Raw genomic sequence first — 13,214 nt, 5'->3', positions numbered from 1 at the left:
GCGGGGGGGGAGGGGAGGGGGTTGGTTGGAAGGGCAGATGGAACCAAAGAATTTGGTGAAATTGTAGTAATTGGGTAGGTTAACTGTGACCTCCTACTGGATTTAATTAGGTCATCATATTGAACCAATTTATTATTTTTTTGGTTTCAAACATAATAGTCAAAAAATGCTCACATGTTCCTCTTAAATTAGAAAGTCTACTAAAATAAGAAAGTCAAACCAAGAATGTTAGATGCCAAATGTTTTCATGACACGTTTTCATCTCTTAAAAAATAATAGTTTATTTGATGTCTGGTACCTGATTTTCAATTGATCGAAGGTTCTATCAAAAGTAACATTTATATTCATTAAAAGTAGAGTAAGATCTGCATAGATTATTCTACTCTCCCAGATCCTATATACTTATGAAATTACATTGAGTATTTTGTTGTTGTTGTATGTTACCTAATTTGGGATCTCGACCAATTCAGATTTGTACCAATCGATTGTTTCGTATTGAGGATTCAAACTCGAAACCTCTGATCAACAATACATTCAAACTTAGCTTCACCTTGCAAGTATTATATGCGCTCAAGGTTTGAGAGTGCACATCTAGACACCTCAATTCGTATTAATTATGTCAGTTGAACACTCTAACTAATTACAAATTGATCATCTAACTAGACATGACCGCTGAAATTTATACGTCACATCAACATCAGATGTCCACAAGACACACTAGTATGGAGAAATTGAAGTGTTTGGTTGCCGTACTTAATTACTTGTCAGTTAAGATCAAATTTGAGTACGTAGGTATAGATATGTGTGTATTATGCCTATCGTATAGTATAAAGTCAAAACTCACCCATGTATTGTTTGGTTTCAAGAGTTAATTAATATCACCGTTTTTTAGGTTTTAATTTGACTTATGTTGAATTATAAGGTTTTTCCTTTATCTAACACCTTTATATTAATTAGTCAGCATCTTTTGGTTCCTCCCAAAAAAAAAAAAGTTTCTTTATGAGACTGAGTTTGATGCATTAATGTGCATCCAATGTATACATTTATGTCATAATTCAAGTCCATGACATAAAGACGAATCTATATTATTATGATTGAGAAATCATTTTCATTCATTAACTTCGGAAAAATTCTAGTACATAAATACAAGTGTATAAACTTTGTAAAAGTCATGTGGGGGCATTGGTCTAGTTGCCTGCCCATGTGCTGTGTAATTTGGTACGGCAAATATCAAAATCGAAATTTTAATAGTATAGTATTTGATATGATATTTATTTTTTTATATTTGGTATTTATAAAAATAAATAAATATCAAAATATCAAATATCACGTCAAAGCAATTATCCTAATATTCTTCTAAATAATAATAATAATTTTATAGTCATAAAAATGTCACGTCAAATTCAAATGAAAAAAAACATTAATTAGGGCTGCAGAAAAAATAGAAGCAAAGTCACACATATATATTATTGAAAAAAATAATTCACTCATGGTGTGAAATAGTAACATAGTAGGGCCATAAAATAAAGACTTGGTCCTATTAATTGGACCTACAATATAATTTTATATGTCATTTTGTTACATATAGTACTTATATTAATTATAGGGATAAGGTATAAGTACCCTCTACACAATGATCGAAATCTCAAAGACACATATTGACTAAACTAAGGTCCTATTACTTTTTTGAACTCATTTTTTTTGTAATTTTGTACACCTTTTGGCTTGCGTGGCATACTAAGTGACTCCACACAGTTGAGACGTATTTGAATGCCATGTAAGTCAAAAAGGTGTACAAAAAGTATATTTAAAAAATGAATTTGGGGGTAATAGAACCTTAGTTTAGTTAAGGTATATCTCTGAAATTTTGGTTATAGTCTAGGAATACTTGTACCTTATCCTTATAATTATAAGAACAGACAATTCAAGACTTGGTCCCTCAACAAATTAAAGTTTCTTAGGAGTTTTTGACAGATCACAAAACAGGACTAATTTTGTTAAATCAATACATTTGTGAACCCAGACTGATGCAATGTACTAACAAAACTAGGTTTATTTGAGTCACAATCTAAATTTATGATGTGCATTATCTGTTTTGGGACGATATGTTTTATAAATCCATCGTCCAATTGATCTGTTTAAAATAAACAGTAACTTTTGATAGGTCTAATCTTAATAAATACCACATGAAATGCTTGATCACCGGCATTTCTAATGCCTTAATTATTTTGTATATGTATGTATAATAACTTATTGATGTTAACCCTCTTCTGGCCTATTCTAGCTAATTGAAAAATAATTTTTGAATATTTGTATGACTACATGCATCTAATAAGACTAAAATAGAATTTTGAAAGTAAATTGTTTCTATGTATAAAAAAGTGACATCCTTTCTTAGGCAATTTTTTTTAAAAAAGTGACCCTATAAAATGGAATATAAGGAGTATATGTTTTGTATCGATATATTATGTTTATATGAACATGATATTACAATGCCGTATTTGCCTCTAATTGAAAAATAAATGTATATTTTTGTAAGCAAATTATGATTTAAACAAAAAAAATTGTATGAATGTAATTTAAAATAAGCACCATACAATTAATTTAAATTGAAATATATTAGTCATAGAACATTCTATTATGTGAAATATCTCTAAGAATGTTGGTTGAACAGGATAAACCAAACTTAGCTCACCCTTCTCTTCCAATTCCCTTACCAAAATTACCAATATTGTGACACATATATTTCTTCATTATAATATGTATGTTGGTGACCTCATCAAGAAGGAAACAATTTCAATTAAAGAATAAAAAAAGAAAAAGAAAAAAAAAACTCTTAAATTAGTTGACTTTCAAATTTTGGTTTTCCATCATGAATTTTGTATTTTTTTGAGTTCGATTAATCTAAATTTATCTAGAGATAATATTTTTATTTTAAAAATTCAAAATATATATAGCTAAAATATACAAAAATAAATAAATTAATGCAACATCTATTATATATGAATAAAAATAATCGATAATATTTTCTTACAAAGAGAATTCAAATGAACGTCAATGTGCTACATGTTCGCCCTAGGTAAAGATGCCCCTTATAAAAAATAACACAGAATTTGAAGTTCATGAATTTCTATTATGATCTTGCAAGTTATTGTTATTATAATAATTGAATTCACAAGTCAATTTTTTATAAATATTTAGTAGATTCATTAATAAATACAAGATTTGAGAAAAAGTGCACTATTTTGTTCAATGCATAATTTTCTGCTATATCTATCGTCTTTGATTCTAACCTGTTAAATTAGGTCTTAGGCCTAACTCACACCCCAAAAGCTAGCTCAAAGGGAGGAGGATTGTCCAAGCCTTATAAGGAGTCCACCCATCTCATTAACCACCGATGTGGGACTTTTGTCATTCTTTAACAGATATTACATCAGTAAAAAATTCAACGGGATTTACATGATCTGGACAAATGTAAAAGTCAGTTAATAACCATCATCAATACTTTATTAATACAATGCAATATTCTATTAAAGTGAATCATAGGAAATTAAGTTGGCTCCATATACATATGAAAATAGCTTAACTTAAATACATAAATTTACAAGTCTACATTCACGCACACACATTCACTGGCCCCATGACGCACCTACATAAAGGCCTTGCATTCACTTTCCATTGTAGGCGCACTTACATAAATGCCTTTACTGCTTTACTGAATCCACTGCCTCAACCTGTTGCCTGGAAAGATATCACTCTTTCGCTCCTCTAAAGAATACTTAGCAGATACACATTGTTAGAGGAATGAAATGGGCCAGGACTAAGAATGCACTCAAATACGAAACTTTTAATTAAAAAGAAGATTTATTTATCACTCCAATACAATATTTTCTGCCGTATTTATTTATTAAAATTGACTTTCAAGCTTCACTAGACAATGATATCTAACTATTAACACTAGGTGTAATAATTATTTTGAATCACATTTTTGTCAATCAAGTACAACATTTTATTTTTATTTTTGGTTTCCTATTTGGTGTTTGATATTCGCCATAGAGTTCAATTAATTCAAATTCGCGCCACGTAGGATCCATTCAGAGGAAAGCTTTTCCTATCAAAGATTTTTCCATATCCAAAATTCAAACCTGAAACCTCTAATTAAAAAAGAAACAGCCTCATCTACCGCAACATATTCCGATGGTAAGTATAACATTTTTGATGATATCTAACTATTAAAATTGACTTTCAAGTTTTACTGGACCATGATATCTAACTATGAAAAATAGGTGTAGTAAGGACATATATCCAATAACTTGCGTGTACTCCATCCAACAAATTATATGTTATCATTTGCAACCAAAAAAAAAATTATAAAAAAAAAGATAATATTTTCTTTAAAGCCCCTCAATACTATATTATATAACACATGCACCAAATTTATTTCTATATATATTGCTCTCTACTCTCTTGTGTTTTCTCATATTCTTCTAATTTCATACTCCAAATATTTTCAATTCATTTGTGATCATTATATCTTTCCAAAAAACAAAAAAAAGCAATGGAGTTGACTAGTGTTCTCAACTTTCTTGAAAATAGAACCATTCTTGTTACTGGTGCTACTGGCTTCTTGGCAAAGAGTATACACATAAATCTCTTCTCTATTTCTTCCTTTTATTTTTCTCTAATCAATTTTTGATATCTGCATTGATTAATTTAGTTCCACATTGAGTAAGGTTTCATAAACGCTTTTTAACAGGAATTTCTTTTATATATATAGAATTCAAATTCAAGACTTTTGATTTAAAATGAAGGGATCATTTTCATTTCATCTTTTCTCTTCTTCGTTTTTTCATCCAGTGTTTAGTATCTGCATTAGGGTACCAATTAATCTAGATTAACTTCATGTAAGGCTCATTTAAGAAAGAAATGCTCCTTAATAGAAATTTCTTTCGTACTTAAAATTCAAACTCGAGACATGTCCATCCCACCATGACCCTAGTTGTTTTTTTTCTCTTTGTGTGTTTGCTATTATGGAATATTAGCTAATTAAATACTATTTTAATTGTTTATTGTAGTTTTTGTGGAGAAGATTTTAAGGGTTCAACCAAATGTGAAGAAGCTTTATCTTCTTTTAAGAGCTGCAGATGACAAGTCAGCCATGCAACGTTTCAATAATGAGGTACATAAAATATTTTAATTTATGAATACGAGATATTTAGTGCATCGATCTGTATTTTTCTTTATTATTTTTCTTGAAGAAAAGCTTTTAATGTTGAGTCTCCTATTTCCTTTACAGGCTCCATAATAAATTTTTTGAAGTATATAATCATATCATGTAACAGATAACACACTTTCTATATATAAATATGTCCTCGTCATGAGTTAAAGTACACGTGAAATTTCTTTTTGATAATATGTGGTCGTGAAATTCGAACGATGGAATTCTACATTGATGATATTGAAATGTTTAATTATCTCATTTAAAAATTTAAATTATTAAAATGCATATTTTGGTTTATTTAATTATTATTTTTTATGGTACATACTACTTTCCTTTCCAAAGTACAATAATTTAGAAGAAGAAAAACAAAACTTAATAATGATCTTCAAGCAATAATGTGGTATGTAGGGAAAACATGTTATTTATTATAGTATAATTTTCAGAAATTTCACATTATGTCACTATCATCATTTGTATTTAATTTAATTTTCAGTCAATGGATCCATGACATCAATTAATCCAATTCAGAAAGGTTATTTATGCAAATATTTCCTTTTTAGGTTATTATTTAGATTTTTTTCGCTATTTTTTTCCTAATAATGTACAAATATAATCCTTGAAACTAACTAATTATTAGATTTTCATCTAATATTATAAAATTTTAGATTGTAATCTAACGTTTTCTAATAGTACTTTACTAATTTTTATTTGCTACAAAAGGATTGGGTCTTTAAATTGTGATCTAAATAAAAAAAGGAAAAACTAAATAATTAATTATAACACCTTACGTTTGACTAATCAAGAAAGAACAATTGTCATCATATCATTAGTGCTTTAGTTTAACTAATTGAGATTCACGCCAAATATCAAAAGTTTAAAAGTAAAGTATTCTTTCAAGGTTCAAACTTGAAAGTTTTGATTAAAAATGAAGATTATTTTATCTTTCTGACATAACCTGTACGATAAAAATAGTTGTCAATCATATGTGCAATAACTATATTATTATTATTTTTGGCTTCTAAATAGGTTGTGGGAAAGGACTTATTCAAAGTTCTAAGAGAAAAATGTGGGCCAAATTTTACTACATTTGTGTCACAAAGGACCACAATTGTACCAGGTGACATAACTTGTGAGAATTTAGGTGTGAATGACACAAATTTGTTGGAACAAATGTGGAAGGAAGTGGATATTGTTGTTAATCTAGCTGCAACTACCAATTTTGATGAAAGGTATATATATATATATAAAAAATATTTTCTAAATATTAATTATTAATTTAATATTAAGTTTATTATTTTTTCTAATTAACCAATATAACTCTATGTTTCTATATATGTAGATATGATGTGGCATTGGGACTTAATACATTTGGAGCTAGACATGTCCTAAACTTTGCCAAGAAGTGTAATAAATTAAAGGTTCTTCTTCATGTGTCAACTGGTTAGTGTACCTAACTTTTCAAATATTAAATTAAAAACTCTCTATTTATAAATAAAATAAAAATTATTTTGTTGTCTCATATGGAGCTCTCCAGGAATGATGTCATGCTCGTCTTGAAACCTCCAAAAATGCATTGTTTTTGAATAAGTTGACCCACACATTAACAGTATTTATGAACAACATAAAAAAAAATCTATGTTGTTCTAACTCTCAAGGAATGTTGTCATGCATGTCTTGAAACCTCCAAGAATTCATTATTTTTGGATAATCTGACACACACATTAACATTATTCTTGAAGAGTTGAACAACATAGTTTGCTTTCATGCTTGTTACACTAGTTTTCCCTCCAATGTTTCCCAAATCAAATTGGTGAAAAATATGCCATACATAATTTTGTAATGACACATATTAATTAACTATATATATAATATACTTTTAACAAAAAAATATAAAACTTTTACCAGGAATTCGTCATCTACTATATACACATAAAAAAAAAGTTAGCCATATATAGTGTCAATTTCTAGTGCTCTCCTAGCTTTGCCTTTGTGTATATGTGTGTTTGGTCTAATTTGTAATCTTGTCTAAACTTGTTATCTTTAAAAAAAAAATTATAAAAAGAAACATAATGGATAAAAAATCATATAATAAAATAAAAGTAAGTAATAATAATTTTATTATTTGTTTTTTTTCAGCATATGTATGTGGTGAAAAGGAAGGGTTGATGTTGGAAAAACCATATTATATGGGTGAAACCCTCAATGGGACATTAGGGTTAGATATTGAAGCAGAAAAAAAAGTGATGGATGAAAAATTGAAACAACTCAATGCTGAAAATGCTTCTGAAAAATCAATTACAACAACAATGAAGGAGCTTGGCCTCGAAAGGTATGCATTCATCGTTAATCTGTTGCTAAATAGTTTGTAACTAATAAGATATATATCAACGACTTTTTGTTGTTTAACATAGTAATATATCAATGGCGAATTTTATAGCTAATTAATTTTTTTTTGTGTGTGACAATAATTGTTATTTTTTATAATTAATTTCTCCGTTGATTTTGATCATGAAGAGCAAGGAAATATGGATGGCCAAATACATATGTATTTACAAAGGCAATGGGAGAAATGCTTTTGGGAAAATTGAAAGAAGAAGTACCTCTTGTTATTAATCGTCCTACCATCATAACTAGCACTTTTAAAGAACCTTTTCCTGGTTGGGTGGAAGGTATCAGGTACTCATTAAATTAAAAAAATTTCGAAGAAATTCAATTTTTATGGAAAAAAAAGTAACAATTTTATTTTTCACCGAAGTCCATTTTTTTTAAAATCTTATATTTATTTTTGTGGAAAATTGCAGAACTATTGATAGTTTGGCAGTTGGATATGGTAAAGGAAGAATAACTTGCTTCCTTGGCAATCCTAAAACAATATTGGATGTGGTAAGTAATGCTATTATTATTAGACAATATTTTTTTAAAATCGGTATACACAGATTATACACTATTATACACAATTACATACATAGATTATACATATTATACATCCTTCAACTATTTTTAATTTAAATAACTCGGTGCGGGGATATGTAGGTTGTGTTGATTCTTAATAATTTAACATGTTAATTCCATATTTTTCCTAGGTTAACAATTAACTCTCATTATGATTTTATTAATTATAATTATCTTATAAATGACTTGATCATGTAAATATATATCTTTTACATTTTTAGGGTGGAGAACTCAAACTCTTCTACTTTTTAAGGAAGTCTTGCTATCAAGAGTTGTTTGTTGTTATTGTAGTGAAATCATGATTTTTCTGCCTTAATCAAAGGTCTCTAGTTCGATCCCTCAAAATGAAAAAAAATCAATAGAAAGTGTATAGGGCTTTATGTTGTCCGAATCTGAATTAGTATAGACCTTATGCAAATAAATATCAAACATCTTATAAAAACTTTTAGTATTTATTATTTTAAGTCAATTTAATCTATTAACGTAAAACGTTCTTGCAGATTCCAGCCGATATGGTGGTGAATTCAATGATAGTAGCCATGATGGCTCATGCTGATCAAAAGGGGAGTGAGACCATATACCAAATTGGATCCTCAGTTTCAAACCCTTTGAATATCACTAATCTTAGAGATTATGGATTCAATTACTTTAGAAAAAATCCATGGATCAACAAAGTTGATGGAAAACCTATTATTGTTGGCAAGGTTAATGTTTTGAGTAGCATGGATAGTTTTCAAAGATACATGGCCCTTCATTACATGCTTCCTTTAAAGGTTTGTTTCATTTCTCCATATATATACACTTGTTATATACTCGATATACATTATTGATGACTCATAAACGATATATTACAACTAGGTGGGTGAAATGATAACTTGTGTCTTGTCCATCCAGACTTGGACAAATTGGGTTGGGTATACATAGATACTTATTGATGGGTCAAATATGGTCATATATAGGGGTATTGAAAAACAACTAACATTATGGAGTTTGATTTATTTGATATAGTCGTGATAAATAAAAACATTTTAAATAATTTGATCTAGTAATTTTAACAAACGAATAAATAAAAATAATTTTGAGATGGGTGAATTTAGTTATGATTCATTACTAAACCAAATTGATTTGTTCATCTTGATCTAACATAGAACAAACTAAGAACCATTTAATTTATTAATTCAACCTGTTTTAATCCGTCAAATATCGTGCAACCCATACATAAAAAATTGTTTAATCTTTTATTTTATAATAACTAATTTTATTTGTTTTTTTTTTCTATATAGGGATTGGAGATAGTAAATGCAGCATTTTGTCAATATTTTCAAGGCAAATATTTGGAGCTTTACAGGAAAATAAAATTTGTAATGAGATTAATAGACCTTTATGGACCCTATTTATTCCTCAAGGCAGCGTAAGTAATTAAAATCCTTAATTCTCTACATATTATCAAAAATATAAGTAAAATTATTTTTTCAAATTTTATTTTATTTTGAAAATATTATCACTTTATTGTTTAAATGCAATATCCCTATATTTTATTTTCTTGGTTTCGTTATATATATTTTATGTAATTAATTTGTTGTATTTTCTACAGATTCGACGATTTAAATACAGAAAAACTACGTATGGCAGCAAAAGAGAGTGGCATTGAACCAGAAATTTTCTACTTTGATCCCAAGATTATTAATTGGGAAGATTATTTCATGAAAATTCATCTTCCTGGAGTTGTTAGATACGTATTTAAGTAATAAATTAATATTGAAATTTTATTAATTAATTTCTAGGGATATTTCAATTTAAGTTTAAACCATTTTAAATTTTAACCAAATGTAATTTTGCTTGTTATGAATTTTATTCATTGTATCCATTTCAATTTGTTGTAATGTTATCCCTATTTGTTCTAAAAGAGGGTGTTATAGTATTCATTGTTGAAATTAAATTTTAAGGTATGATGTATATTAATGGGCCAAAACAACCCAACACTTATTTGGGCTAAGAAATTAATTCTAGGGCTCTTAAAATGTTTGGACCATTTTCTCTTCATTTCGACCGACTTATATAGCCCAATTTTATATTGTAAACTAGATGGTATTTGTCCGTGCCCGACATTAAAAAAATATAAGGTATATAATTGAATAAAAGATACAAGGTATATTGAAAGGGAAAAAAGACTTACAAGAACAACTTTTGTAGCTAATATTTATCCGCATCGAGGGATGGACCTACGTGGTTGTCAAGGAGTTCACCCAAATCCTCTCGGTAAAAAATTACATTGTATATATATATATATAGTAGATTTTCTATATTTTGTACATTTACTAATTTTAAACTATCTAAATCAAAGAAAAAAGATAGTCAAGTAATACTAGACTGCGCAACTTGAACTGCTAATACTATAAACTTGGAAAATATATTAACCAAAGAACAAAGGGAGGCTAGAGTTATATGTGATATACAAAAGCAAATATTTTCTCAAATTTTAACTTCTACTACTAACAATTAGCTGGAATGAAGCTCCTCCAATTTTGGTTATTACTTAGACCTGTATGAAGTTGAATATGAATCTACGTGTCATAACTCATAATACAATACGTACGACACGAATTGTCATGTTGGATACCACGTAAAGTATGTGTGTCTATTTGTTCAACTTTTATACAAATTTAAATATCTATCTGTATACTATACACCAAAAACTGAAGGGCATAAATATTGAAAAACAACCGTTTATTTAGAAATTTAATAGCAGCTGTCCATATATTTTTAAGAAAATAATTTTTTCTACTTCAGTACGGAATATAACAGAAATAAAAAATATATTTTTAAAAAAAGTATTGCGGCAAGTATAAATACTTTGTTAAAAACATATGTATATTATATCGAGTTAATATCTCAAAAGGTCACTCAACTTTGAAAATTTATCTAGCAAAGTCATTAAACTTTTTTTTGTATCAATAAAATCATTCAATTTAGGCTTTTATATCAATGAAATCACTCAACTTAAACATTTATGTCAATAAAATCCCTCAACCAATTTTATCATTAAAAAATAAAATGATTTTTTTTAATCTGATCACAATTAAAATAATAAATAAATAGCTAAAATTACTACTTTATTACAAAATAAAATATTAATAGATAATTTCATCATTTTCATTTGATAAATTAATACTGCTTCATTGCAATGATTGTTACTCGTCTTGTATTCCTAAGATACTTAGAACAAAACAGAATCTGGAAAAATAGAAAGAAGATCAAGCCCACTGAATGCACAATGTCCCCTTAAGGAAATTATTCCCCTCTAGTATCCAAGGTTTGATTTGGAATATGTCCTCCCAGGATATAATGATCTCAATCACCAATGTTTTGATACCCAAAACACTGGTGTCAGCGAGCCACTCAACGGCAGTAAAGTACACTTAGAATACTAGATTTAGTAGTAGAAGAAGTCCAGAAAAATTCTGTTTCTAAAATGAGAGGAAATTCCTCAATTTATAGAAAACAAAGGGTAGTGTGAAAGGTTCTTATTGTGCCTTTACCGGAAAGGTCACAAACCTTTGGAAAAGTCACAATCTTTCGGAAAGGTCACTGCCTTTCATAAAAAGTCACAACTTTTTCATAAAAGTCGCAACTTTTCATAAAAGTCACAACTCTTCATAAAAGTCGCAACTTTTCATCAAAATCACAACTGTTCATAAAAGTCGCAACTCTTCATTTTCCATTCACACCTTTTAAAAACCCAACATTTTTTCGGTTTTGAAAAGTCATCCTTTTCCTCCAAATCCTGGAAGTCCTCCTTTTCCTCCGCCTATTCCCGGAGGTCCTCCTCCTCCAAATCCAGTAGGTCCTCCAATTTTAGGGAGTCATCCAATTATTGAAGGTCCTCCAATTTTTGGAAGTCCTCCGATTCAAGGCAGCCCTCCGATTCCAGGAAGTCCTCCTTTTACTCCTCCTATTCCCAAAGGTCCTCTAATTTTAGGAAGTCCTCCTCCTCCAATTATCGAAGGTCCTCCGATTTTTGGAAGTCCTCCTATTCCTGGAAGAAGTCCTCCTTCAATTCCTGTAGGTCCTCCAATTTTTGGAAGACCAATTCCTGGAGGTCCTCCGATTTTGGGAACTCCTCCTCCTCTAATTCCTAGAAGTGCTCCGATTCCAGGAAGTCCTGGGAGTCCTCCGATTCCGGGAAGTCCTCCTATTCCTGGAAGTCCTCCCCCACCAATTCCTGAGGGTCCTCCTATTGTTGGAAGTCCTCCAATTTTCGGAAATCCTCCTCCGATTCCAAGAAGCCCTCCTATTCCGTCTCCAGTCTGCAAGATAGAGTTACCGCCATGATGACTTGTTCTAAGCCGTAAACCCATTCCCTTAGATGATCTTTAAACTTTCTCTCTAGTTAGGCCTTTTTGTAAGTGGATCCGACACATTATCATTTGACTTTACATAGTCAATTCTGATAATTCCACTAGAGAGTAGGTTTCTAACGGTATCTTGTCTATGTCCTATATGACTAGACTTTCCGTTATACATCATTCTCCATGCCCTACCTATTGCATCTTGACTATCAAAGTGTATGCATACTGATGCCAAAGGTTTGGGCCAAAACGAATATCTATCAAGATTCCGGAGTCTTTCAACTTATTCACCGACCTTATCTAGAGCACCTAGCTCAGAGATCATTGTAGAGCTAACGATACATGTCTTTTTTTTTTTTCTTTTTAAAAAAAATATTTCCAAGAGACTGCTCCTCTAACAAGAGTAAATACATATCCACTCGTGGATTTCACTTCATTTGATCCTGGTTAACCAATTTGCATCACTATATCCTTTCAATACTGCTAGATATTGTTATAATGCAAGACATAGTTTTAAGTATTTCTTAAATACTCCAAAACTCTTTTCATTATCATATAATGAGTTCAATTAGTTTATTAATAGCAAATGATATATCTGATCGCGCACACTTCGTGATATACATCATACTTCCCAATACTCTAGCACAATCCAATTGTGAGTCACTTTTGCCTTCACTCTTTTGAAATGCAAA

General features: G+C 29.5%; 2 protein-coding genes across 2 annotated transcripts; both read left to right on the top strand.

Annotated features, from left to right (window-relative positions):
• Positions 1-4,468: 4,468 nt before the first annotated feature.
• LOC102602061 (alcohol-forming fatty acyl-CoA reductase-like) lies at positions 4,469-10,111 on the top strand. Its single transcript, XM_006349053.2, has 10 exons — positions 4,469-4,637; positions 5,076-5,179; positions 6,248-6,450; positions 6,561-6,661; positions 7,358-7,550; positions 7,736-7,897; positions 8,023-8,104; positions 8,674-8,946; positions 9,457-9,584; positions 9,768-10,111. Exons 1-10 carry the CDS (start codon positions 4,559-4,561, stop codon positions 9,919-9,921), a joined length of 1,479 nt encoding a protein of 492 aa, XP_006349115.1. The 5' UTR covers positions 4,469-4,558; the 3' UTR covers positions 9,922-10,111.
• Positions 10,112-10,681: 570 nt separating this feature from the next.
• LOC107060900 (basic proline-rich protein-like) lies at positions 10,682-12,505 on the top strand. Its single transcript, XM_015309432.1, has 2 exons — positions 10,682-10,701; positions 11,938-12,505. Exons 1-2 carry the CDS (start codon positions 10,682-10,684, stop codon positions 12,503-12,505), a joined length of 588 nt encoding a protein of 195 aa, XP_015164918.1.
• The last annotated feature ends 709 nt before the right edge of the window (positions 12,506-13,214 follow it).

This window comes from Solanum tuberosum, unplaced genomic scaffold (genome assembly GCF_000226075.1).
Source record: "Solanum tuberosum cultivar DM 1-3 516 R44 unplaced genomic scaffold, SolTub_3.0 scf00101, whole genome shotgun sequence".
Classification (NCBI taxonomy): domain Eukaryota; kingdom Viridiplantae; phylum Streptophyta; class Magnoliopsida; order Solanales; family Solanaceae; genus Solanum; species Solanum tuberosum.
Note: the sequence above shows the minus strand (reverse complement) of the source record. Positions and strands in the feature narration are given on the sequence as shown.